General features: G+C 43.2%; 1 protein-coding gene across 2 annotated transcripts in view; it reads right to left on the bottom strand.

Moving 5' to 3' along the window:
• The window catches only part of carmil3 (capping protein regulator and myosin 1 linker 3), an 88,438-nt gene extending 61,441 nt beyond the window's left edge, over nucleotides 1-26,997 (bottom strand). For both annotated transcript variants that reach the window (XM_056392330.1, XM_056392331.1), the window contains exons 1-9: nucleotides 26,460-26,997; nucleotides 24,957-25,277; nucleotides 20,924-21,018; nucleotides 8,255-8,305; nucleotides 6,284-6,343; nucleotides 6,077-6,198; nucleotides 2,411-2,505; nucleotides 1,923-1,993; nucleotides 1,645-1,718 (exon numbers count right to left, since the gene is read on the bottom strand). In XM_056392330.1, coding sequence (XP_056248305.1) covers nucleotides 1,645-1,718; nucleotides 1,923-1,993; nucleotides 2,411-2,505; nucleotides 6,077-6,198; nucleotides 6,284-6,343; nucleotides 8,255-8,305; nucleotides 20,924-21,018; nucleotides 24,957-25,014 — 626 coding nt within the window. In that variant the 5' untranslated portion in view covers nucleotides 25,015-25,277; nucleotides 26,460-26,997. The remainder of the gene's footprint in view (nucleotides 1-1,644; nucleotides 1,719-1,922; nucleotides 1,994-2,410; nucleotides 2,506-6,076; nucleotides 6,199-6,283; nucleotides 6,344-8,254; nucleotides 8,306-20,923; nucleotides 21,019-24,956; nucleotides 25,278-26,459) is intronic.
• Nucleotides 26,998-27,229: the final 232 nt, after the last annotated feature.

Here is a 27,229-nt window from a genome sequence, read left to right as displayed (position 1 = left end):
CAGCAGAGCAAGGCTTCGGCCCTATGATGAGATATGCATTTTTAAGTGTGAACGTATCCTCTCCGGTCAGGACTGCTGTCGCTACACACAGGAAAAGTAGAGAGATTCCATAGGCCTCAGGGTTTTCTCAGGACAAAACATTCCTCAAACAAAAGACAAGTAAGCCAGGCTGAATTCTCCATTTGCATGTGTCAGCTGCCAAATCTTTTCATGAACGGCAGCGCTGGAACGACAAGCACACTCTTCCTCAGTGCATCTAGGAAAGGAAACGGGGGACTTAAATAAAGCAGTGGGGGGGGGTGGAGGAGAAGACATATGGCATCTTACAGCTGTTTCTGAGCCCTGGATTCTGCCTCTGACAAGCAGATCATTCCCCTTCTCTATGATCTTCCCAAACTTGTAACAAAACTGAACAGAGATATAGGACGGAGAGTGAGCCACAGAGAGAGTACAAGACTAATGCACACAACAATTTCACCCAGGGAGGGTCTTGTTAGACAAAAAGCCAATCTAATGTCAGATAAAACGAGGACTGACAGCTGAAGGGATGCACCGTACCGTACAGGGAAACATTTTTGCAAAACAGCATAATGGAGAACGCATGCAGGAAGAAGAGACATCTTCCAAAAGTACAGAGCAGTCAGAAAGTATTAGCACGATGATGCGTTTTTATTGTTTTGGGGTCTGTACTCCCACACAGTGGATTTCAGCGAAACAAGTTAGGTGATGAGTTTCAGCTTCAGTTAAAGTCAACGAGATTTCAGTCCTGGTTTATTGGCAGCACCTGTGGTTATTGGTGGGAACTGCAAATGGATTTTAATAATACAGGTCCCAGAGTTCAATTCAAAATGACACGTCTATCAACCTCTGGAGGGGTAACTCTGCAAGGAGAGCAATAGCAGAGAAGAGTGTGTCTGTATCTGTTCACACTGCAGCCAAATACAGTGAGGATAAGGAGGATAAGGTGCATCACACGCTGCTTAAAAAAAAAGCTGAAGAAAAGTCTCTGAGTGCTGCTGAATTCATGATGAAGTTACACCAGTATAACTTTATTATAGACATATACCATACCACATGCTAATACATACCCATCATTACAAATGATGATCTGCATTGGGACTTTCAGTGCTATGTTTTTTAAAGTAGCTGGTGGAGTCAAGTCAAGAGATCCCAATGCAACTGAGCAGGTGTTTCAATGCAAACACAGGAGGGAAAATGAAGACGGCTGCAATACTGTTCTGGCAGAGCATCACAAAGCAGCATGCCAACTGTCTGCTGATGTCTATGGGTCACATACTGCCAGACATCGACAGCACCAGGACTTACAAATATAAAATATAATGAGTTTGTGTCCAATTACTTCCTGTCCCCTAAATGCCCCCTGAAGCTGATGTAAACAATCTCAAATTAATGCTGAAAGTCAGCAGTTTACCACCATTATCATTGCTTCATTTCAAACCCAATGTGCTGGAGTACACACACACACACACACACACACACACACACACACATTGACTGACTAACTGCACTTGTGTACTGCTGCAGTCTAAGTTTGGCAGAAGTTAATTGTGTCTCTCCAAGCAGTGCATGCTCGTGTGCTGTAATGAGCCTGGGTGTAGTTAAGATGTCAGTAAACTATGTCACCTGCTGTCAAGATGGCTGAAATCCAGTAAGTTGAACTCCCTGTTGTCCTGAGAGTGGTAGATGGTATCAACATCCTGGAGCAGAGATGCAGGGCAAGAAAAAGAAAGAGAGGAGAGATGAGAGGAAAAGAAACCAACTGTAACAGAGTCAGAGAGACATGGGACGCCAAGATAAAAAAGATCCTAGTTTTTTTTTTCCCCCAATTGCGTATAACATAGGAGTAGCTTAGCTCTAGTAAAAGCACAACAGACAGAAGCGGTTTTATACAGTCTCCTCACCCACTGCACTTCTTCTTTGCAGCCAATTCCGTTGTAGTCGCAAAGAGCTGCATAGGTCTCGGAAAAACCTCCTGAAAGATGGAGAGGAGAAGACAACAAATCAATCCAAACCAGACCATGACGGATCAGAAATGGCGGAGAAAATAAAATCAGGGTAGAGGACAAGTGAAGGAATGAGGAGGAGAAAGGGTCCAGGCCAAAGATGAAAGAGGAAGTCAGAAACGAACAAAAAAAGATAGTAAGCACAGAGACCGTGAGAGATTAGCTGTAAATATTGAGGTGAGATGAAAGTATTGCACCATGAAAGGGCATGTAGATTAATGGGATTACCAGCAGAAAGGGAGCACATCCAGAAACTCTGGTCTTCTGACCCACTTAAGGATGAGTCTCAAAAATGATTTGGTCTGAGTCAGTGAGGCAGCGAGCGGACAGCCTCTGAAGCAAGCGTGTGTCCGTGTGCAGTGTATATGCAAAAGTAGCAGACTCACCGCAGGTTTTCTGAGGCTCTAATGACGACTCCGAGTTTGGTGAAAACTTGTGGCTTCCATCGGTCAGGTCTCCCTCGGCCCGACAGATAGGAGGGCTGAAAGACAAGAGTGAAGAGGTTCAAACAGCAGCCAGGCTAGCAGCTCCGTAAAGCTGTACTCAGGCACAGCAGTGCTATGAGCTAAATGCTAACATCAGTATGCTAACATGCTTACAATGACAATGCTAGCATGCTGATGTTTAGCAGGTATGTTACCATGTTAGTTTAGTATCCAACATGCTAATGTTTGCTAATTAGCACTCAATACAAAGTAGAGCTGAGGCTGATGGGAGTTTGTTTCCCAGGTGTTTGGTCATAAAACTAAGTATTAGCCAAATTCAAGTTTGGACCTGAAGATGGCTCAAGATGAAAAGCTAAAAACATCACATTGCTTACAATTAATTCTGCAGGGAATCCAATCCAATCCAATATGCACCCATGCTGTATATATCTACATTTTTTATTGCACTTAAATGTTGTACAGTCAGTTATTTATGTGTGCAGTCATTTATTTGCACTAGTAATGTTATTCTCTCATGCTATTGTCGTTGTCATTACAATATTATAGGGTTTTTTTTGCACCGTTGTTATTTTCTTGCACTGATGTTTTTTCTTCCTGTCATTGTCAGTTTGTCTTGCACCAGTTGTGTGTTCTTTTTTGTGTATTTGTGTGTTTTTAATTTCTACTCTATATGCCCTTTAAATCGGTCTCTTGAATTGAATCGAATCCTCCGGACTTGTGGACCGAGCCCTGGACTTGACTGGCATGTGAAGTCTGTGATGGTGCTGGACCGCGAGGGGATGAAATGCAACAAGCGATGGAACTCAGAGGACCTCGTGTTTCCATGGAGATTAGTTGAGATTTCTGACCCTGTAACTCATTTACAAGTATTTTTCTGAACATGAATAAAAACCTTTGTGCATCTAGTCTTGCAGATTAAGCCTAACTCAAACCTTACTACATCAATAAACTTATACAACAAAAATAAAAACATTTTGAAAAATAAATACGTTACATATTATATTTATACCCTAAGCAGACTCTACTGGAAGCCTGCACAAAGTCCGCTTCAGGCCCTGTGTGCACTTGATGAATTGTGGATTTGGACAGCCCTCAGCACTCACTGCCTTCCCATGAAAGTGAGGTAAACTCTGGAAATTTTGATTCTGACAAACTGTGAGGCGCCTCCCCAGGGGGGGGCACAGGAGAGCTGCAGGGAGGGAGGGGTACTGAGAGAGACACATGAGGCAAAGATGCTGTTTGAAATGAGAGAAACAGGTTGATGCTGGTGTTCTGAAAACAACTGGAAGTTATTGTAGCTTGGCATGTATATTTGGCCCACTTATGAGAACGTTCAGCAGTGGCTGTGACACACAGCTTATGGAGACAATTAAGATACTTGAAGTAGCAAAATGTAGTCTTTTTTTTTTTTTATACTGAGAGTATTGTAGCCTGAAACTAAAGCAGCCAAACCAGAACATCAGAAATATGATGAACGGTACCTCGAGCTGGGTTCACTTGGACTGGCAGAAGTGACTCACCAAAGCTTCAGTGTGTGAACTGCAAAGAAGTGCAAGCTAATGATAGCATGTAGCCTTAGCAACGTTAACCTGAAGGGAAACTGTACCGCACAGAGACAGCAAAGGCAGTGCAGCTGCCTCCATGTTGTCTGAGGGGGAGGACACCACGCCAGACTTTGAAAACTACCTCACTAGAGGGGATATTGTGGACATCAGCAAAGTCATTAGGAATTATCCTCTGGGCACCATGAATGCCTGTACAAATTCAGTCTCGACCGGAGGTAGATCGACCAGCAGACTGACTGAAATTCTGTGGAGCGATGCTGCCATGATGGCTGAAACTGTTGCATCTTTCATCATCTATATGTTTTGTTTTGTTTGTTTTTTTTTTTAGGGAGAAGCACCGTCCCTGATTTTAGAGAAGAGGTGCTGTGATTAGAAAAGCCTCTGGTCCCAATTACAGGTTGGGGAAAAGGAGAATGGTAAATATTATGCTTTCCCTTCCCTAAGCTGCTGCTGTAGTGCCCTTAAGCAAGACACCGAACTCCCAGCTGCTTAAGTGGAGCACTTCAGTGCCCAAGAGACAGTGCAGCGATACGAGGCTGCTCCCAGGTGTGTGTGATTAAATGAGTGTGACCCTCCCAACTCTCTGCAAGCTTTCACACTGCAAAATAAAAATACACTCTCAGACAACTTCCAGTGAAATATGCCTGCCAAAAAAGTTAAAGAGCTAAAATTAGCTTATGGGTAGGAAACTAAATACAATTGCATAATAGTCTTAAATAATATCAGTCTCATTTGCATTGGCAAAATGCCAATTTGCAGCAGACTTGTTTTTTTTATTATAGCTGCTCCAGTCAGAAATCAGATGGACGGTGAGTCAACGTGTCCAAGTTTGAAACTGGTTGTCACATTGCCTTGGTCGTGAACAAATCCTACATGAACTGTAAAATTGGGTCCTTGGAACTCTGTTTGAAGCTTCCGCCACTGTAATCATAGAAGAAGAAACACACTCCTCAGCTTTCTGATTGTTCTCCTATACATTTTTTTTTTTTTTAAATAAAAACGCATCCAGTAAGCAGACAAGAGTCCAGTCCACACAAAGTAAATACTGTGTTCGTACATAATACTGTGCTGTACCTGCTTTGGCTTTTTGATAGGATTACACCGCTCTACTGTTGCATTCAACACACACCATCCTTAATCCCATTTGTCAACAAATCACACACACAACACCTCACCACATCCGTGACCTTAATCCCCACCTCATCTCGACAATCATCATCCGGCCCTGGAGCGCGAGCGTACGTGCACGTTGTCTCGATACTATCTGCATTATGTGCCTCAATGCGGCGGCACCAATCAGTTACAAGGCTGCACAATCAAACCCACAACTTCTGTTCTCCCCTCTCTCTTTATTCTGTTTAAATGTCCTCACTGGAAGCAATCATCCGGCATGGCCCTAATGGAAAAGAGCCATTCTGAAAGATGATAGAGTGCGGAGATAGCCTTGTGCAGGTCAATAGCCGGAGCAGAGTCAATCCCATTGCTCTTAGAAATTGTAGATGAGGGAATACACTCTGTCTTGCTTGCCTGCTCACACGTACATCCACATGACCATGGCAAAACAACATTTCAGGAACTTGAACTCAACTCTATCGAGGCTTCAGCTGTGTGCGAGAGGCTTTCTGACTGGAGGCCTGAGTCTACAGCTGCGTTAGTGACTGTGTGTTGTCCCGCTCGCTGCTTTCACTACATAAACTGCTTTAGAAAATGGAAAAAAAAAAGAAAAGCGCCGACACAATGCCTTAAGGTAACAGCCTACTCGGTGTCAGCTGGCCGATTTAATCCCAGTGATTGCTGGGTGTTAAAGTCTACTGTGACACAGAAATGGGCTGGATGCAAACTACAGCAATGCAAGAATGCATTTGGCTGCTGAGGAGGAAAAGTGCCCCTGAAAGTGAAGCTGCCAACTTGCCAAAGCACTGTCGAGTGCTGTTAACGTCGGCCAACTTGTCTTCGCTCCTCAACACAGACGATACAAAACCAAAAAGACTTGTTGTCCCCCCCCCCCTCACTCGAGGCGAGGATGCTCGGCGATGCTTACGCATAAATAGAGTTGTTGAACACTCGGGAGAGGGCGTAGTTGATGTGGCTGACCATGTGATCCAGCTGGTCCTGGGTCTGCAGTCTCAGGGAGTAGGTGGTCTTGTCTGTGTCAATGACGACCTGTAGTGTATGGACATGAATTTTTCTGTCATAATACTTTACACTGATGTGAAGGACCAAATGGCAAAGAAAAAATAGTTCTCACCTGGTGCTCTGGGTAGGTGTTCATTGCTCTGATTTCCAAGAAGTTGAAGGTGACCTCCACCTGACAACAGCAGAGAAACACCAGTGACACCTTGTCTAATACACGTCATATCTAATTTATGTCTTCTCACAACTTGTTTTCCGTTTTTCTTGATCTAGCAATATTGTATTCACCAGGGTAATTGCTGTGATCTGGTAATGAACACTTCAAAGAGGCCGGATGGGTCAAGAAACACGAGCAGTCAGACGATCAGAAGACCCCTAAGGTTAAATTCACCTAAGAGGAAAAAGTGAAACTATTAACTGTAAATACCAATGACAGGGTGCGGACCAACTCTGTGGCTTTGGTAAAATTCTGATATATCTATCACAACTTTGTGCGACTGGCTACCTGCGATGGGAAAGTCGACAAACAAGGACAAACAATACGATTCAAAATGAGGCTGTGCAACAATCAGTGCTACACGTGTCCCCAGGGAACGAAGGACCTCCGTGACTTGGCTGACATGGAGAAACAACCGCTGAGTAGGGCCGGGCAACAGGACTTTGAATCAATGTCACGATTATTTCAAACTTTTATCTCTATTATGATTAAAGAATAATTACTTTGGTGGTTATCCGCCTCTTTTTTTGAGCCATGCACTCTTCAAATTTCGGTAATGTGATTGAGTTGAGTTAGTGATGGTGTTACCTTTGGTATCCATGTTGTATTCACCACTGGCTGGTGTTCGTGACTGAAAACACATCGTCTCTTAAAGTTTTCAGACTAAAATGGGTCCAGAAACGTTTCCTTAAGTCTCTGTTATCGGGGCTTGAACACGCCGGAGTAGAGTGGACACCATCACTTTCATTTTAAAACATATTACCGTGTATTTAGCCTGAGGCTCAGTGTCTGCACTTGTGTCATCCAAATCTCCAGCTCCGCTTTGAGTGAATGTGGAGTAACGTTAGTTGGACGGGCCGGAGGCACGTGACTGACACAAGTTCGTTCATTGAAGAAAGTATTAACTGAATGAACCAACATTGGTGAGCATGTCTGTTCTGATCATTTTCTTCAGTCTATTGCTCAGACCTACTGCCGCGTCTGGAAGAGAAAATAATTTCCAAACACTCAGTCGCACATTCTGCCAGTTGTCCCATGATGGATCAACTGGAATCCACATTTGCCTCAAAAAAAAAAAGAAAACGGAGCAGATGTTTACATCCTGTCTGATCAATTCAGCGCTCGTGTTCCTTTCCCTGTTGGATTTTGTTGTAGTGGTGTCGCCACTGTCCCAGATCCCAGGAATTATTCTGGTGTGTACAATTTCACCATGGCTGACAAAAAATGGTAGCAAAAAAAACGATGTAAATAAGACTCAGACAGAAAAACCCTGCAGAAATAGTCTGACATTTTGGAAAAATACGCTTATTCACTTTCTGGCGGAGAGTTCGATGAGTAGACTGATGCCACTCACACGTCTCAGTTGATGAATGTGAAGTTACAGCCAGCAGCCATTTAGCTTAGCTTCGCAAGACATATTGAAAACAGGGGGGAAAGAGCTAACCTCGCTCTTTCCAAAGGTAATTAAATCAGCGTACCAGCATCTCTATAGCTCAGTAATTAGCACATTATAGCTTGTTTGTTTAATCGGCACAAAAACCAAAGTGTAAAACCATAATCAGCCGAGTCAGCCAGCTGCTGGCGCATATCGATCTTCTCATCCAACTCTCGGCAAGAAAGCAAATTGCCAAAATTTCTAACTACTGCTTTCAACTAGTTTTATGCCACCTGCCACCTTATCGTCTTCATTGTAATCATTATCAAGACTCATATCATTCTAAACCATCATCAGCACAGTCATCATCATTATCTCCTCTCTCCTGCTCTGAAAGTCGGCTGCTTCTCTGTCACATCTCTTGCGCATTACCATGAGATCAAGGCTGGCAAGTGAAAGCCATAAAATTTCAGTGAGAGCGGGGGAACATTTACCTTGGTGGGCACTTTGACAGCAAAGAGATACAGTCTCCATGTTGCCAGGACCTGAGGGGAGAACACATTCATTTTTCTGTCACAGAGCAGGAAATGCAAAATGCAAATCACAGCAAAAATAGCACAGCACAAACACCCTGTAAAAGAGAGCAAATCATCACTGCAGTTCATCCGAATGGCTCGTAAGTCATGCTAAGCACTCCAGACATTAGCAAGCTAATGATGATGTTAGCGCGTGTGTGTGTGTGTGTGTGTGTGTGTGTGTGTGTGTGTGTGTGTGAGAAAGAAATATTGTGGCGAGATTGCGAGTCATATGACAGTCCGATTTATCGCGCTGAAGTTGTGTTGATGGAACTAAGTAGCACTTATTCAACAGATGCCTCATCGCGTCAGAGAGGAAACTAATGCTAAAATAAAGGCGGGGGGAGGACAAAGAGGACAAAGAAGATGGGAAGAGTAAGCAAAAAGAGAGGTGTGCTTTCACCAAAAGAAAGGCATTACCATTTAAAAGTATCTGGGGAAACGTAAGAGACAGAAAAATTGTGAATATATTCACATTTGCCTATGTAATTAATCTCATTCATAATTCAAAAATCCATAATTAGCATACCCCATGCATGCACCGTGCATCTCTGTCCCTCCCTAGCACTCTCTCTCTCTAATGCTTGCCCACACTTTCTCTTTGCTCTTTTTCAGCTGCTTCTCAAATCCCATTCCTGGCTTGTCCATAATTCCCTCCCTTGCATCCCGTCATTCCTCTGATTTCTCTCTTCATCACCATGGAAATCTGCTCATTTTCCCCTCCATCTTCTTCCTTAATCCCTAATCCCTCCGTCTCCCCCCCGTGTGCCACAGTGCCCTGTCTGGTGTGCTCCCGCCTTAACACCTCACTCCATCCCCTCCTGCCCTCCACCCACCTCCTCCTCCCCAACTCCCTTGTCTCCTTTCCCGTTTCAGTTTTTCTATTCTTTTTCTGCTCTGTCGCTTTCAATTCCTCAAGGCCTCTCTGCGCTGAATGGCTAATGGCGCCCCGCTGAGTGGCGGTGAGAGGAAGAAAGAAAATGAAACATACAAAGAGAGAGAGAGAGAGGCAGAGAGATAGAGGAGGCGATGGAAGGACATAGACACCAGATTTTCCTCCTGATAATAAAGTCCTCAGATTCCCCCTCCAACTATACTTTACCAACCCCCGGCAAAACTGGCCTCACAGATCAGCCTCGTGTCTTAACTATGCAGACATCCATAACAGACTCCCACAGAGAAGAGACGGAGGAGAGGGATGAGGAATGAAAACAAGAGACTAAAAAGGAGGAGACATAATGATACCCCCACTGAGAAAAAAAAAAAATCTCTCTGCACTAAGCTGGTGGAGGGGGCTTCTCAGGAGATTGTTAGTCCAATCACCATTCCTTGACAAGTTTGAAAACTCTGTTATATAAATCCAGAAAAGGAGATGGGGGGGGGGGGGGGGGGTGATGGGACATTGAGGCAAAAGAGGAAAGAAAAAAAAAAAAGTGAAATGAGATGACATATACAGTGAGACAGTGAAAGACAGAAACTTCCTCTCCCATCAGAAGCCTTGCAACCTGACAGAAGGTCTCATCATGTAAACAGAGGCATCAATAATGCAGGTTCTCTGACGGGTGCCGATCTGATCCTCTGATGCTCAACGCGGCCCACTGCGTAGACTTTCTCCTCTCTTGATATATCATTTACAGCCCATTGAGGTATCATTAGAGACAATCAATACTCCAGTTATTTTTTGTCTACTTGGATGGGGGTGTGTGCAGCCATGAAGGGAAAAATCTGAGGGTTTGAACCATCGCAACAGTGTGTGTGTCCCCCCCCTTTAAAACTTTGAATGCTCCCTCGCTACAACCTCCCTGTGCCCAATTATCCCCCATAAGATCAAGAGGCTGTAAAAGCTGTTAGCATGCTACTCATTCTCACAGCTGTTTCAACATTTATTTTGTGATTTAGCCAAACTGCAGAATGAACCGTTGGCTGTTACCTCATAAACCGGCATCTGACACTATGCCAAATATGTTTGGGTTTTTATTTTTTGGTGGAGGGAAATGGTGCGGTATTTTTTGATGTTTAAAAACTTAGCTTGGAAAGAGTTTTCTTGCTGTTCTCAAAGACCAGCAGAGGGATGAGGCTTTATGATCATGTAGCATTAGCTGCCTGTGCACGTCATTCTCCTGCCGAGAGAGCGGTGAAGTACTGACGGATGACATTAGGAAATAGTGAAAAATAGTCAGAATCCTGCAGTTATACTTAAAACTAACCACATCAATATTTCAATCACCTTGACCAAGTTCTCCAGACATTCTGCGCTGAGCAGCAGCACGTCGTCCCTTCATTATCTTTCATTTCCAGATGTGTCTTAACAGATATCTGTTATCATTACCATAATTTAATGATTATAAAAGTGTTTCCCAACCAGTGGGAAGGTGTTGTAAGTGGGCCGACAAATCGTTTGCAAAACAGTAAAATTTTGGTGAAAAAGTTTTAAAGAATAAATGAACGAAAAAAAAATCTATATAATGTTTTTAAATGTTTTAAAACAAAATTATTAATATTTTAAAAATCATTTTTTCCTCCTTCATATTAAAGCCCTTCACTGTGTAGACTGTGGAGCTTTCTACACACATTTCAGTGAGCCAATCAGACGAGAGGCTCTGAGTCTCTGTTGTGACATCACAAAGGTACAGAAGTCCTGACGGCTCGTTTTAAGGCTCAGTTTCTGAATAAAGGCTGCGTGCATTTCTCCAAGGATGGAGCACTTTGAAACTTTAACAGTATTAATATAGAACCTAGACCTGCTTTATAATCAAAGAAGACATGGAAATCCCTCCTCATACATTATGAGACCTTTAAAACAAAAAGTAGTCTGAGGAAGCATAATTTGGCCTCCGTATTGTTACAGAGTCAGATGTGGGCCGCCCAAGTGGAGTTGGAAAAGGTTGAGAACCACTCGATTAGAATGATGAAAAAGCAATTTTCACTATCATAGTAATGTAGTTATCATTAAATGTGAACTAGGGTAAACTGGTCTGCCTTTCTAGATACAGATGAACTTTACTTTGAAGTCGACTTCAAGTAAAGCCAAGTCCTGATGAAAGGAGAGTACTTTCTCACCATATCTTTCAATTTAATTTTCAATCAAATATGTGGTAAATAATGTTCAATATCAGTTCCTGTATCATTTTATTATCATTGTGGGCGTCACTGGGTGTACGGCTTTCACAGTGTTGTTTATCGTTTCTCTTGGACAGAGCTGTGACGCCCTAGAAAAGTAGAACCTCTCCCGGAAAGTCCAGGCTCAAACAGTGCAGATGAATGATCTTCTCTGAACCTGGGTAACAGATCTAACAAGAAACTGGTCCTCTCTGAAGCATCAAGGCATGAGGATAAATTATTCAGCTATTAACATTAACTGGCACAAATAGCCAGAACTAAAGTCGAGTCCCACGAGTCAGAATCTTGTGCCCTGATCTGGCATTCATGTTACCCATTCCTCCACGGATCAATCAAAAATCCTGAAATCTGCAGAAAGAATCGTTTTCTGGCCAGGAAATCATCCGAGATGAGATGGTTGACCTTTCTGACCCGGTCAGCCGGAGTCACGACAGGTGACAATCTCACAAAGTGTCATGGGAAGTGGCTAAAAAGAGAGGGACTGGTAGATGAAGATGATGGGGTTGGGGTGGGGGGAGGTGGTGATGGGGGGGGGGGGGGGGGGGGGGGGTATGCAGAGGTGCCCTTGCTGTGATGGCACAGTGTCAGATGCACTAGTTCAAAGAGCCAGCCAGCCGAGCCCTGAAGCAGACTGCGAGGGTGGGGAGGGCGTGTGTGTCATACAGAGGGAGAGTGCGCGTATAGTACGTGCGCTAAAACAACAAATGTATCTCTTTCAGGACGTGTGTGTTTGCGCGCATACGCAGCCGAGAGGGCAGAGGGCGGGGGCTTATATTAATCATAAGCTGTCAGGCTCTGGGTCTGGCACTTCAAACGAGATGGTGCAAATCAAAGTGTGTCTCTGGGTCTTGTGTGTATGCGTGTGTGTTGCAGCGTAGCCTCCAAGGGAACAAGCTGAGGATCAGTGCCAGATTTGGCCACCCGTGGTATTTCTGGCTCGTCCACAAGGGCATTTTAAAAACACACACACCATATACACACACACACCATATACACACACACCATATACACAGTGCAAAAATCAGAAACATTCCGATACAGACATTTGCATAAGTCCGACATCCCAGTGCAGCACACACACTCAGTTTTTACTCTCACGCACGTATAATGATGCACAATAGCTTGCTAAGCTGGCTTTGGACTACACTCGGCTGTCTCTCTCCTCTCTCTCTCTCTCTTCCTGTCACACACTCACACTCCTTCACACACACACACACACACACACACACACACACACACACAGGCATCATTCAAGTGAACTCAGCATCATAAGAACACAACTCTGCCATCAGTTAATCTGTCAGTTTGTGTGTGTGTGTGTGTGTGTGTGTGTGTGTGTGTGTGTGTGTGTGTGTGTGTGTGTGTGTATTTGTGTGTGTGTGTGTTGAGTGTGTGGAAGTGACAGAGGGGTTTTGAAAGCACAGATGCCCCAGGTCCCGCTTTATAAGTGGACTTTAGAGTGGTTGAAAGAGAGTGAGGGAGAGATGGAGCCACATGAGAGGAAAGAAATGCAAAGCTCAAAAAAAAAAAAAAGAAAAAAATCTTGTTCCAGATTCTCACATAAAATCCAACCGGTCCAACGCTCCTAAATCAAAGAGATGGCAAGCAAGTGCGCTGAAACCCAAGGGACCTCTTAAAAGCAGGAGAAAAAAAGAGGAGAAAAACAGGGAGATAATAGGAAGAGGTTGCAGGGTTGTGCTAGAGATGGGAGGAAGAAATTAGTGTGGAGGAATAAGGGAAGAGTGGTAGAGAATGGGTGAATGGGATGAGAGGGAAAAAAAGGGGAGGAGAGAAAAGACAAAAGACACAAGCAGCAAGTGTGGGAGAGGCCAAAATGGGTGAGAAAAGAAGAGAGGGAGCGAGGGGAGGGGAAGATACAAGAGGACCATGGACATAATGAGAGTGAGGGAGGGAGGAGAGGAGAGAGAGAGGAAATGAATAGGATGGAGAGATAAAACGGAGGCAGAGATACTTTGAGTGGCCTTTCAAACGCTCAATCAAACTTCTTAGCTCCTTCTCATGCTCATGGGGGGGTCAGCAGTCACACTTCATAGACTCTCCGCCATAGGCTATCAACATGTGTTATGGTCATCAAAAGAAAGCACAGTCCTAATTACAGCACAGATCTCTCGCCACGCACCGTCAGATGGTAAATCCCACCTATACGTGCAGAGAGAACAACTCCACGCCGAGCATCTCGGAGGGAAGAATGAGGATGATGCAGGGGTAATGTTCTCCATTACGCAAGCATATTACACAAAAAAAAAAAGAAAAAAAGAAAAAGAAAAATGGGAGCGTTGTTGACAGAGGGAAAGAATGCAGGATTCTTGCCGCCAGCACGGGTTGTCTCAGCGTTATTGCTTTGTGCTCGGCTTTCTTTCACAGTCCAGTGAACAGTTGGAGCCTCTCCGCAACAAAGTGTCATCTGAGCCGGAAGCGAGGCCCAGTTTCACCGTTTAAAATGCACGAGTTGATTATGCAATTCAACGAGTGTCGCTCGCTTTTGACTTTGCTTAACCACCGAGCATGATTTTTTTAGTCGAGTTCAAAACTGGCCCAATTTTAGCCTTGGTGATCATGTATTCACTGTCCTGCAGGCTCAGGAGACCAAAACACGAACTGTAAACAGTGAATCTAGACTGGGACCTTGGTATGGGAGTCGCCACCATTCTTCCTCCGCAAATCGCTTCTGTCTGGCTTCATTGAACGGTGGTGATGAAGTCATAAATGCCAGACAAAGAGCCTTTGGAAATCTTTGCAGTCTGTTCAGGACCACATTTGTGTCTTGGCAGTGTGCTGTGGTTGCTCTCTGCACAAGTTTGAGGTGTTCAGGCACATTCTCCGAGAGCTGTCAAAAGGTGTTCAGGGAAATGTAGCAAATCAGTAACTGAAATAGATTAGGGACGATGAGGGAAGGAGGATTCAACAGAAGTAAATTACAATACTTATCGATTCAGTGGTCACTAATTGATTATGATTTATATTGTAAGAAAACCAAAGGGAGGAATTTTACCACAGTGTCAATGAAATCCGTCTTCAAATTTACAAATCTACAGTTAACAGATCTAACAAGGAAACACCTTCATATCAATTGGCCGTACATGTGTAGGGGAGAGCAGGGACGGTTTGACATGTCTGTCTGTATCTTGGAGCTCTTTTTAGCCAGTGTGTTCAAATCATAACTAGTTACATGTGTCTGCTAATAAATGGTGTAAGTGTCTCTGCAAACCGAAACACATGGTTTATCCTCAAACACAAGGAGTGAAATGTTCCAATTCACCTCATAGTCCGGGTTAGTTGTAACATATTCTGGGGCTCTGATAGAAGAATTATTAAAAAAATTTGATATTTGAAGTTTTTTATTCAACACATAAATTACTTTTTAACCGTCAGTCTTAGTAGTGATTGAACAAAATAAAACTGAACAAAACGTACAAAAATCAGCTTCAAATGCTTGTGACAAGTGACCTTGTATTGTTGTTACAACTAACCCAGACTCTTGTAGCCATGAAGTAGCTCACCTAAAAGCTAACCGCTAAAACATTAGCACTGACAACTTGCATGAAAGACATCTAAACCAAAACTTTTCAAATTTAAGTTTGTGGAGTTTAACTACAAAGCAGGCAATGATATCGCAAAAATAAATGAATTTTACCTCAGAATTAGTTTTTAAAACTGGCTGCCACATGGTGCTACGCTTCAAACTGAGCATGTGTAGAGTGAATCAGCGGATTCGTAACTCGTTCTTGTTCGGAGAAATTGGAAGTATTACAACTGACCCGTGTTACAACCGTCCCCGGTCTCCCCTATATCGATGAATGAAAAAGTGGACGCTTAATTGCAGACTGTTCTGGTACACTGTGCTTTTTTCTGTGTAGTTCAGTGAGACGGAGCTGGAGCTTAAGGCCCAAAATGAAGCAATGTAGATTTGGTTTCCCATGTTGTGTATGCTATCAAGCTCCACTGTCCTCTTCCCTTGTCAGACTGATTTATTTGAATCATTTTTAAAAGGTGTAAAGAGGCAGAATGGCTGAGGACAATCTGCTCAGTATCAATACTGTTACAGGAAGTCCTGGCTACATGTCCCCAGTAACTCAGAAGACAAAAGCAAATACTAGAGCGAGTCTGAAAAGACTTTTAATTGTTGATCATCTCCACAGCTTTGACGTTTGCAGCCTCTAAGATTTGTGACTCCTTTAATGTAGTGACACACAGGTTGAAATATTTTATTGATGCGCCTCCATAAAGTTGAAGCACAAGAGACAAAAAAGCATAAAAATTGATGCAACAGGAGACAAGACATCCCGGCTGTTTGTCTCAAATATGGATTAAGCTTCAAAAGCTGCTACATTTCCCATGATGCAACCATTAAAATGTCTTCATTCGACCATCTCTGCCTGGTACATGCACATCTTTCAGACCCTATGACTGTGTTTGTATAGAAAGTTTGGAAAGTTGGCTCCACAGCCACAGACAACATTATACAACCAATTTAACGTCAGTAGTCGAATGTCAGAGTTCTAACTATGCAGTCAAAGTTTTAGCAGCAGGGAATTACCTCAGTGTCTGGATAAACCAGTTAAGCACAAGTCAATGATGTAGTTTACACTGGACAGAGCACCGAGGAACAGAAGCAATTTAACAACCCAAAGAGTGATAAAAATTCAATAATTAAAAAGACGCATGGAGAGAAGATTGAAAACGCTAATTCATGCAGATGAAGTTAAAACAAACCCACAGGAGTAAAAGAAATGTAGCAGCTTGAAAACAAACAAAAAAAAGGTAGAAAAGATCAACAACGGCAACAAAATTAAAATAAGCAAAGACAACTCAGTTAAAGGAAAATTAGATGCATGAGGTTGAATTCAGGACATGAGGAAAAAAGGGAGCTTAAAGAAAGATACTGACGAACTACAAAAATCTTAAAAGCAATAACCTTTGTACTACTTTTATTTACTTATATTCATTTAGTCACAAAATGCTCAGTTATCCAGTACATGCAGCTACATTTGGGGATGGTATTAACTGCCAGCTGCTACAAATTTCAAGTCAAATCAATTTTATTTAGCACAAAAACACAAGTTCATCTCAGGAGACTGTACAGCCGGTCAATTCCTTGATTATCAGGTTCAGAATAGGAAGGCCTCTATTTTTAACAAAATGCTAGAAGCAGCAACAGTGAAATTATAACGATCAGAATGACTAGAATATTACTTTAATAAGAAACATACTGGGTTAGGTTACTTTATATGTACCCATAAGTAAATCTGATTTGCAGTAAGAGTCATCAATCTTACACATGCATATTTAACACAGCACAGACATCATGTGCACAAGGTAAATAAAAATGAATGAATTAAACATTGCCTCTATGCAGTGTTACTACACTACACTATGCTCTCTTTTATACTTTGTGACTATGACCCTTCGCCCAGAAGGAAGAGGCTGTTCAAAGGGTGTGAATCATCATTTACTTACTAATAAGAACATAAAGTATCATGTTAAGTAACTAAAGAGTTTCATGCATGAATGATTTTATGTGGAACAAAGCAACTTTCAAAGTGACTGTTGACCATCGGTGTAAAGATTCTGAAACCGAGATACAAACATACACGATCTCATACCACAATACAGGACGACGGAACCGCAACACCCCAAACACCAACCTGCTGCCACTGCTGCAGGTGCAGCCTGTTGAGCTCTCCCTTCTTTACTAATGTAAAAAAACTCCTTTTTCATTTCTCAATTATTTTTAGTTAATCCCCCCTGGCACAAAAAAACGCAGAGGTATGAACCAAACTGGATTTGGAGAATCATTATACATTACTTCCAACTTTTCTAAATATCATCCCAGCTGTAACCATCCCCCAAACCTGCACATCCACTAAGCACACAACAACAACCACCGTATCTTTACATGCACAGCACTAACTTGACCTCAAACCTCAGTCCCAGTGGAGTTTCACGAGCGGGGACTTCCACGTAACTGCAGGAACTAAGTGGAAATAAGCACAAGCGTGCTCAGGACTGTCAAACAGTGGCCGTCTCAGCCAGTAATAGGCTCATTATTAGAGGGAACCGCGGAGTCAACAGAGGAGAAAACGGAGCGACCGATCAGGATAAATAAGTGGCGGAAGAAACAAATCGGCAACTGGGGCATCAAACCACATCAGAGATTTCCTTCCTCCCCTCTCCCACTTCACTCCTTCCTCCATTCCCTTTCCTCTAGTGGGATGCCCACCCCTCTTCTTCCAATCACACCCACTCACTCCTCCCCCTCTGTCTCTCTCTCCCCTCTCTCTGCCCTTTGAAGATGCTTTGTTTCTGAGTTGCCTCTAATCTTCAAATAGGGTGATCTAATAATGGCTGTAAGAGTGTGTATGCGGTATGCAAGTTTGATGCACTGAACCATGTGTTTCTGTGTAGATGCTTCCTGCACATGTCAAACTGTGTGTGTGTGTGTGTGTGTGTGTGTGTGTGTGTGTGTGTGTGTGTGTGTGTGTGTGTGTGTGTGTGTGCGTGTGCGTGTGTGTGTGTGTGTGCGTGCACCAAGTGAGGGGAACATGCATGTTGATGCTCTCCAACAAACTGCCCTGGGTGCTGTTTGGATGTCATGCTGAGCCCTCCCTGGGTCTGTCTGAGATGGGTGGAGGGAGACAACCCTATGAGTGTGTGTGTGTGTGTGTGTCTGTCTGTGTTTGAGTGTGTGTGTGTGTGTTGCAGCATGATGGCTGGTACAGTCAACACACACAGACAGCTACATACCAGCAGTCTCCGCAGGGAAAACGGGGGTACAAAGAAAGAGCAAGATGTAGAACAAAGACTTTCATGGATAGAATAGTAAAGAAACACTATATACAACATAGTTAAAAACTCCTCTTTCCGCAACCTAAACAAAGCAGAGGAATTGAGATGAAAGCTACAATCCTGTACAGATTTGACCTGCTAAATCTATTGCAGCCGTGTGGGGGGGGGGGGGGTCCACATGAAAGTGAGGATAAAGGTAAGAGAAGGCCTCGCCTAAGCCTTCAGGCTTAGAAAAATGATTTTCAAGACTAAACTTCAGCTCCGTATTAGAGAGCAATCCCAGAACACTCAATTTACTTTAAGAAGCATGTATGATATTTGCAAGCATGGGTGAAGAATTAGTGGCAAGAGAGAGTAAGTGAACCTTTTGGAATTACTTGCATTTATGTAGATTTTTGTCCAAAAATTTTTGTTAAAATCTATTTTAACTATTAACACATAAATAATTGTACGCTTCTTGTCCATACCAAGCAGCAACCTCTGGGCCTGAAAAATGAAGCCAACACTAAAAAGTGCAGTTGTTCGAATGGCCACTTTGAGGCTCGGTCTCTACAGCTTATTTCCTCCTTCATGACAACTGTACAGGGGGTGGATTTTTATATAATTAACCCTTTTAAATTTTATTAATTAAAGTTAGGCATAATTACGAGCGTGGCTGCTTTGATTAGCTAGGAGTTAGGTGGAGTCAGGCTCTGCCAAGCTGTCAACGGCGGCGCAGCCCGCTCTGAGCTTCAAAACCGCTCTTCAGAGACCGATTGGTGACATGATGGAGGCTACGTCCATCATTATATACAGTCTATAGTCCATCTGGAATACATCACTCACAGTATATGCTGGAAAAAGTTTGTGAAGCCCTCGGCTAATGAGATGAACAAAAGCTAACTGGAGTCAGGAGTTTTCAAACCTGGAGTCCTGGAGGAAATGAAGAGAAACATCTGCTGATGTGAAACACACCTCACAAAAAGAGAAAGCTGAAAGGGTTACAAAGTGATTTCAAAGAGTTTAAATATTCATCAGTCCACAGTCAGATAAAGTGTTTATAAATGAGACGATTTAGTTCTGTGGCTACTCTCCCTGGAAGTAAGCGTCCAGCAACGACAGCTCCAAAATGCACAACGCAGAATGATCAGCGAGGTAAAACTCAGGCCCAGAGTTTATATGATATGAGCTGAGAGAAACTGTGTTTGTCTACATTTGTTGATATTAACATTTTAGGACCAATCAACGCATAAAACCAGGTAATTCAAAAAGGGTTCACATATTTTTTCTTGCCACTCTGTTTTTGTACATAACAACAAGAGAGACTGAAAAAAACAGTCTATTTACAAACTCTCATCTGTTCACCCTTCATACATCCAAACAAATTTATACATTAGAGTGAAAAGATTGCCTTTTAGAGGGGGAGACCTTGACAACGAGCTAGAATGAATGCCTATATCCATCTCTCTCTCTCTCACCCCCCCCCCCGCCTCCCTTCCTTTGAAAGAATTTGGAGCAGTGGCAGCAGCAGCAGCAGCCAAGGCCCATTTGGATAGTAAAAAACTCTTGTAAGGCAGAGACCTAATTGAATTGCTTCTGATGGAAAGAGGAGCTCAATACCCTTTTACAGGTTTGAGTAAAGATGGAGGGAAGAGGAAAGGGCATAAAGGGGAGAGACGGAGGGAAAGCGAGAGGCAACTGGCGTGGTGGTGGTGAGGAGGAGGAGGAGGAGGAGGGTGGTGACGGGGAGGAGAATAATCGAGATGGACAGATAAGGAGGGAGGGAGAGAGGAAACAAAGAGAGGAGATGACAAAAATAGAGGGGAGGGGTGGTAATGATGGAGATAGAGGGAGGGGGGAGGAGTTGGAGAGAGAGAAAGAACAGCAGAGATGGAAAAAACTGAGTGAAGTGCAGATTAATAGTTTTGATTTGCTTATCTGCTTGTCCTTTTTGTTGTTTCCATGGGAGGAAATGAGCTCGCTCTCGTGCATAGCAACTGATCAGTCACTAATGTGGCTGACTAATTGACAATTTCTCAATAGCAGCGGTGGCCTTGGCTCGCACATGCTCCTTGAACACATCACAGGCTGCCCACACACCCTCTGGCATGCACTCTCTCACACACACACACACACACACACACACACACACACACACACACACACACACACACACACACACACACACACACACACACACAGGTTTCTTCAGGAAAACAAAAAAACAATAGATGCCTGTGCTGTATGTACCCCACGTCAGGGTCACACACACACACACACACACACACATACACATACACACACACACTGATCTCTTGCCTGTGGCATTAAGGCCATCCTGCCACATCTAATAAACTCTGAGGATGGACTCAGTAGGCCATGGCATGGTGTCCACTTCACTCTGCTTAGGCAGCATCTGTCTTAAGCCTGATTTTAGACGCATCTGTTGTGTCTCAGGATGTGTAATCTGTGACTTCTTACGGCTCTTTCAATATGTCGCAATTAACTTCCATTGATTTCCATTTCGCCTGTAACGAGCCGCTGCCATCCTGTTCCATATTCAACACCTCAAACATTACGACGCTCCCTTTAACCACGACTATCTCTCTCAGGTGACCTGGTGTGACTGCAGAGCGATGGGGGGTGATTAGTGTGAGGAGTGAGGGTGTTGGCGTCTCTCACCAGAATCCTGTCCTCTGATTTGCCGCTCCTGGTGTCCTGCTTGACGGCTCGCACGAACTTAACAGCTTGCTTGTCCATCACCTTCCTGATGCTCTCTGGAGATGAAGAGCAGAGCGAAGACAAGGATGAAACGGGAGCACTAATTACACCATGTAAACATAACAGAAATGAAAAGCGCTGTCCTGAGATGCACTCAGAAAAACACAGTGAAAGGCTTTTCAAAGGGGAACTGTATGAATTCAAATGCACAGCTTGGTGACACATGAAAGTAAAACCAGAGTAAATGAGTGGAGAAGGGTAAGGTCTTTATACCTCACTGCATGAAGCCAAATGGGTCATTTTTCTTTGTGTAAGATATTATTAACCATCACTTATTAACTATAACACGAAGCCAGGAGTTACTGTTCATGAAATAAGAATAACTTTGCAAACAAAAACTGAACAGAGCACAACAGAAAACAATGTGGCTGCTGCTGTGACAAAGCTGTTCAAGTGACTACAGTGAAAAGTAACCGTCAGCAGATACTGATAAATAAGAAAATGTTGTGCACAAGTGGTTGCTATGGTGCTCAAAATTCTACCAACAGCGCAATGCAAGAGTATAAAAGTGGAAACAGTGAATACTAGGACAGCAGTGACTAATGTGGATCAGGCTAAAACCTCCTGCCCTCATCAAGGCGGTGAGACCGATCAAGTGTATCTGACGGGCGCATCCCTAAGAAACATGACAAATATAGACTGAATGTTTGGGAAGTTTGAAAGTTAGGGATATACGAGTCAAATTTCTCTCTCTAGATACCGAAATAACTAATAACTCAATTCTGTGTCATTTCTGATGCAGATTACCTGCACAATACTTCCCCAAACTTTTACATCTTTACACTGCACTATGTAGAACTTGTGGGAATCATTTGTATGTAAGGTAACGTGGGCCAAAGGATTTTCGTGCCGCTAAAAACTGAGTCAGCAGACTGCTGTGACAGCAAAAACAATGAATTTCATAATGACACTGACAGAGACACTGTGCTCACTTCATACAGTCAGTATCAGAGCGGTGTATCAGACGGCATCATCATCAAAACACAGCAGAGACCTTGATGGTTTATTCTCAACCTTGAAAACAGCAGTCGATGAAGCAATCTTCATTCAAGGTCTCACTTACTCCTGGAGCTTTTAACTGAATCAACAGGTAAAAGTTACTCAAGGTCAAGAATGAACTGTCAGGATCAAGATGGACGATAAGCCCTAAAAGTGATCACAGTACTAATAATGTTTATTATTTATATCTGGAGAGCACTTTACAAAAGTCAAATTAAACTTCTTCACAACAAAAAATCAAGCTGCAAAACACTTCAAATAATAAATAATAATAAATCAAAAAACCCAAAATCAAGATGATTGTTTTAAGAAAGTAAGCCGTAAACATCTGCAGTTTGAACATCTGCAGTTACATGACAAATTCAGCAGATGATGAAGACCATGTGATACCATCAAAGGTAGAGCTGAAACAATTAGCTGATTAATCGAACAACATTAAATCAATCTAAAACTGTTTCGATAATTGATTGTTAAAGTAAATCTTTTTAGCAAAAATGCCAAATAGATGTAAAATATTTGCTTATTCTTTTAGCCTGATGTAAAAGTAGGCTTCAAGAATTAATCAAAATATTCTCAGAAACGCAGCATATCTAAATCACACACTGAAGTCCTTTGATGAAATTTCATCAGGAAAATAATCAACAGATTAATGAATACAATCGTTCTTTGCAGACCTATAGTCAAAAGTGACAAAAGTAAGTAAGTGGACCTTGAGTGGAGATTGTTTTGACAACGAATAAAAGGGTTCAACCCTCCAGTCGAGCTCCAGACACATTAACAGTGCCAAGCTGCAGTGATTGTTCTGTGATTGATTGATTGCATTGTTCTGGAGGATTGTCGTGGCAACAAACCTTAATAAGACATTTTATGTTGGGTTTGTTTTATATTTGTCACCCACTTGTAAATTGTTCTATTACAGTGACTGTCATTAGTAAAGTCAGCTGGACATCAGAGCATTAGGACTTGGATTTAGGACACTGGCAGGGGACACTTTTTGGATGTGCTCCTTTGGATTGTGTTATCTTTGAGCTTTTGTTTGCGATCTTCCATTCAAATGTGTGTTCTGTTTGTATGTAGCTGTGAATCAGAAACTGTGCCCAAATCCCAGTGATGTCACCACGATGCTGTCACCATGTCTTGGGAGAGAGACTGGTGGATTATTCCTTTAAAGTCAGCCGCACAGGGGTGAAGCTTCACAGAGACAGCTACAAAGACACCAACACAAACATGAGGACAGGCAGACACACGTGCGTGCGTGCACGCACACGCACGCACACACACACACACACACACACACACACACACACACACACACACACACACACACACACACACACACACAACCTCTAGCTGAAGAGGACTCATAACTGGGCTATTTTTAGCCTCAGAGAAAGAAAAGAAAAAAAAAAGCAGCCCAGCTCATCTCAATGGAGCCAAACACAAGATCAAGAGCTGCAGTCTTCGGGGGCCTCTACTCCACCATGCCAGGCGACCCTGCTGAAGCGCACTGAACCGCACCACAGGCCTCCTCCATAACAATCCGACTGCTGCTCACAAACACAATGTCAACCTATATCTCCAGACTGCAAACACACACACATATATGCCTGCGAGCTGTGTGATATTCACAGTCCACAATTTCAAGCGGGGGCCACCCATGCTAAATATGCACTCATGGAGCCCGCCTGATGGAGATACAAGTGTCATGCTGTGTCACGATGCTCCATTGTGTCCGTCTCCAGACTCTCTCACCGCTGCACACACTCATAATTCTCACTTTCCACATCCAGCAACAACCATGAAGTTGGCTCTCACACTTGAGTGAGCCGCGGCAGATGCAGGGAGGACGAGGCAGGGATGGGATGGTGTGGGGACGGGGATGGGGATGGGAGGGGTGGTGGTGGATCACACCAGCAGATCGACTGAAGGATCAGCCGCAGACAAACACAGAGTTATTGACGTTAAGCTGGGTAAGACCCAATCACTTAAACCTTTTAACACACTCTGTGCCCCCCCCCCCCCCCCCTTAAGGCCTGCTGGTGTGACCTCTGCATTTGCTCCCAAAGGAGTGAAACAAGGCAGGAGGGAGGGGGGGGAAAGCCCCTTTTCTTCCTCTTCAGTTCCTTCATATCCTCACTGCTCTCTTGACACTTTGATGGATTTACTTGTGAACCCCCCCTCATCTAGTCCTCCACTGACAGGTGTGGTAATGGCCTAATGCTGACTGGCTTTTATCACCAGGCCAGACAGAAGGGGCTTGACCAGGTTGAGCTGGTAAACAGCAGGATTTAACGTCAGGATAATTAGCAGTGAGAGAGACACACCTTCTTTAGCACCTTATCATCCAAACATGTTGAGTGTGAGTGTGTGTGTGTGTGTGTGTGTGTGTGTGTGTGTATTGTGCTGTCCAATCTCCCCGGCAGAGAGGCTCAGCCTGTGTGCAGCTGAACCCATGCTGCACGCAAAGCGCTCCCAGTCGCACAATAACTCCCACGCACACAGGGAGCAGAGAGGAGAAAGAGATGAAAACTCCTAATGAATAAACACATCAAAGACACACATGCTTAACACTTATCAAAAAAAAATAAATTCTCTGACAGCACTACAGGACGCATGTGCCATGCAGCTCTTTATGCCAAATCAATCCAAAAGTGAACACTCTCGGTTGCGGAGATCGGAGGGGTTTACAATCTTCAACAGCCATTAACTCTGCTTTTTGCCTGGGGAGACATTTCCAGCGCTCGCCTGCGATGATAACTCCTTTCAAATCAAACGCACTGGAAAGCGGCGGTTTAAAGAGCAGCCGAGTAAAGAAAAACTCACCGCACGCGTCTGATAACAGCTCTGCCTCCTCCTCCTCCTGTCTTCTCGGGATGCTTAAAGGTTAAAACACACTTTCCCGAAAAAAAAAAAAAAAACTCCTGTTTGGGCTCACCTGTGATTTCCCTGCTGACGCTGACAAAGCCCGCTGCTGTGGTCTCCTTTGAGGCCATGGTGCGCTCCTCCCGCCGGTCCGGCCCCTTCTTCTTCTTCTTCTTCTTCTTTTTCTTCTTCCTTCTCTTCTCTCTTTCGTCTGGTCACAAATGTCCTCCCTCAGACTCTCTTCTCTCTTCCGCCGCCCCGTTTCTATTTTTTTTTTTACCTCCCTCTGCGCCTGCAGGTGCTCCGGGCGCAGCAACAGCCGGTACTGAGTGATGCGAGCCGATGCTGTGGTGCGCACTGGCAAAACCCGAAGAGCGCCTCCGACTCCAGCACTCTAGCAAGAGGGAGAGAGAGAGGGAGAGAGAGAGAGAGAGAGAGAGGGAGGGAGAGAGAGAGAGAGAGAGAGAGAGAGAGAGAGAGAGGTTGAGTTTATGAAGGGTTAGAGGTTCTATGAATTTAATTGTCTGATTGTAGTCATGGCAGGGGGGTTACATTCAGTGGGCCCCAAAAGAAAAAAGGGGCCAATGACACAGTACAGACCTGAATGCAAAGGCATTAGGGGTCCAAATGTACATGACAGGTGCCCTGTAGTGTCTCTAATTATTCACTTGTCTCAGCATGGAAACAAAACAGGATGGGTTATGTTTTTTAGCAGGGGATTATTTTTTTATCATCGGTTATATTTCAATTTATGTCATCTGTGTAAAATGCAGGAAAAATTGTGAAAAATGACCATCACGATTTCTCAAAACCTACAAGTGACATCTTCAAATGTCTTGTTTTACCCAACCTTCAGTCAAAAGCTTAAAGATACTGAATTTACGATCATTTTAAAACAGAAAAACAGCAGTAAATCCTCACATTTGAGCAGATATGTGAAAATGTTTGACAATTTTGTGCTTGAGTTTAACAGCACACCAATAATCATGATGGCCAAGGATTTAGCCATTGTAAAGGGGATTGCAAATGATAAACAATAAACAAGACACATTGTGTCATACTGTATTGATTACCAGTGGCAGCAATGATCAGTCAGAAAGGGCCAGTTATAAAATCCACATAGAACAACCCAAAGAAGTCTCGGAATGACAATAATCAATCAATAAATTGTTAATCAATCAGACACAAAACACTATTACACCTGATGTAAGTGATGATGGTGAGCCAATCCCTGATTTACCAGATCCAAGCATCATAGAAGTTAAGCTGTACTTTTAAAGAGTTGAAAGGTTCAAATTGTTCTCTTTATGGAGCCCAGATATTAAAAGAATATATTATATAAAGTATGAAATGAATAATTTGCATTGCATTAAAATATATAATATAAATTAATCAACAGGTCTTGAAACAATTAATGTATTCATTTAAATTAAATTCTTTATTTCATTACAGACATTGTTTTTTTTTTTCCAAAAGTTCAAACCTTTCAAATACAGATGTTTTTATTCCATAATAGCATTTTTCCTAATAACATTTTATATTTGACACTTTTCATGACAGTGTAGTTGTCACATACCTTTGCTGGCTGCTGCCTTTCAGTCAGTCTCTTAGCCGGCTCAGCGACCCTTACCAAAACTCAGCCAGCTAGCTAGAGCAACAACAGTGCTAAAGTACTTCTGAAGTAGAAGCTGCTGATGTAAATAAATGCAGTGCACACTTAAACACAAGCTAAACTACAGTGACAAACATCTCCTTTATTTAGCTTAATAGGGCTTCACATGCTAGCTACCTAACTAGCTAAATACCTGTACTAAAATGAAGAGCCAGTGTTAGCCGCGGCAGCTAGCTGTTTTACCCGGGCATGTCGTGACTCTAAAGATGTTCTCAGAGAAAGACACAGCGAAAAACCGTCGCGGACCTGTGTCCGAAATATCTTCACTCTTCATTCATTCACTTAAATTCACTTTAAAAACGATTTCGGACGTAGCCAGAGCGTTTTTGGTTGTTGATGTTGTTGTTGTAGCCAAAACTATCTTTGCTAGTTCAGTTTGTTAAACGACGGGCGGTGACAGTTGTCACGTGTCATCAAATACCGGAAGAGCATTCTGATAAAAACCATACTATTAACATAAACATATATTAATGAAATAAGTTTACTTTACGCAGCCTGTTTCTTGTTTCGCTCTTATGCAAAGTGGGCTGCGCGGGCTCCTCTTCGGGAATGGCTGCTGTGACTGAGGGGGCGTGGTCACCGCTGCGGCCGCAGCAACTTAAATTGCACCGTCTGTCTAAAACCATAAAGATAAATAAGACCAGTCAAAAACATAATGAAACTTAATGAGGTTA

Source organism: Seriola aureovittata, chromosome 12 (genome assembly GCF_021018895.1).
Source record: "Seriola aureovittata isolate HTS-2021-v1 ecotype China chromosome 12, ASM2101889v1, whole genome shotgun sequence".
Classification (NCBI taxonomy): Eukaryota; Metazoa; Chordata; class Actinopteri; order Carangiformes; family Carangidae; genus Seriola; species Seriola aureovittata.
Note: the sequence above shows the minus strand (reverse complement) of the source record. Positions and strands in the feature narration are given on the sequence as shown.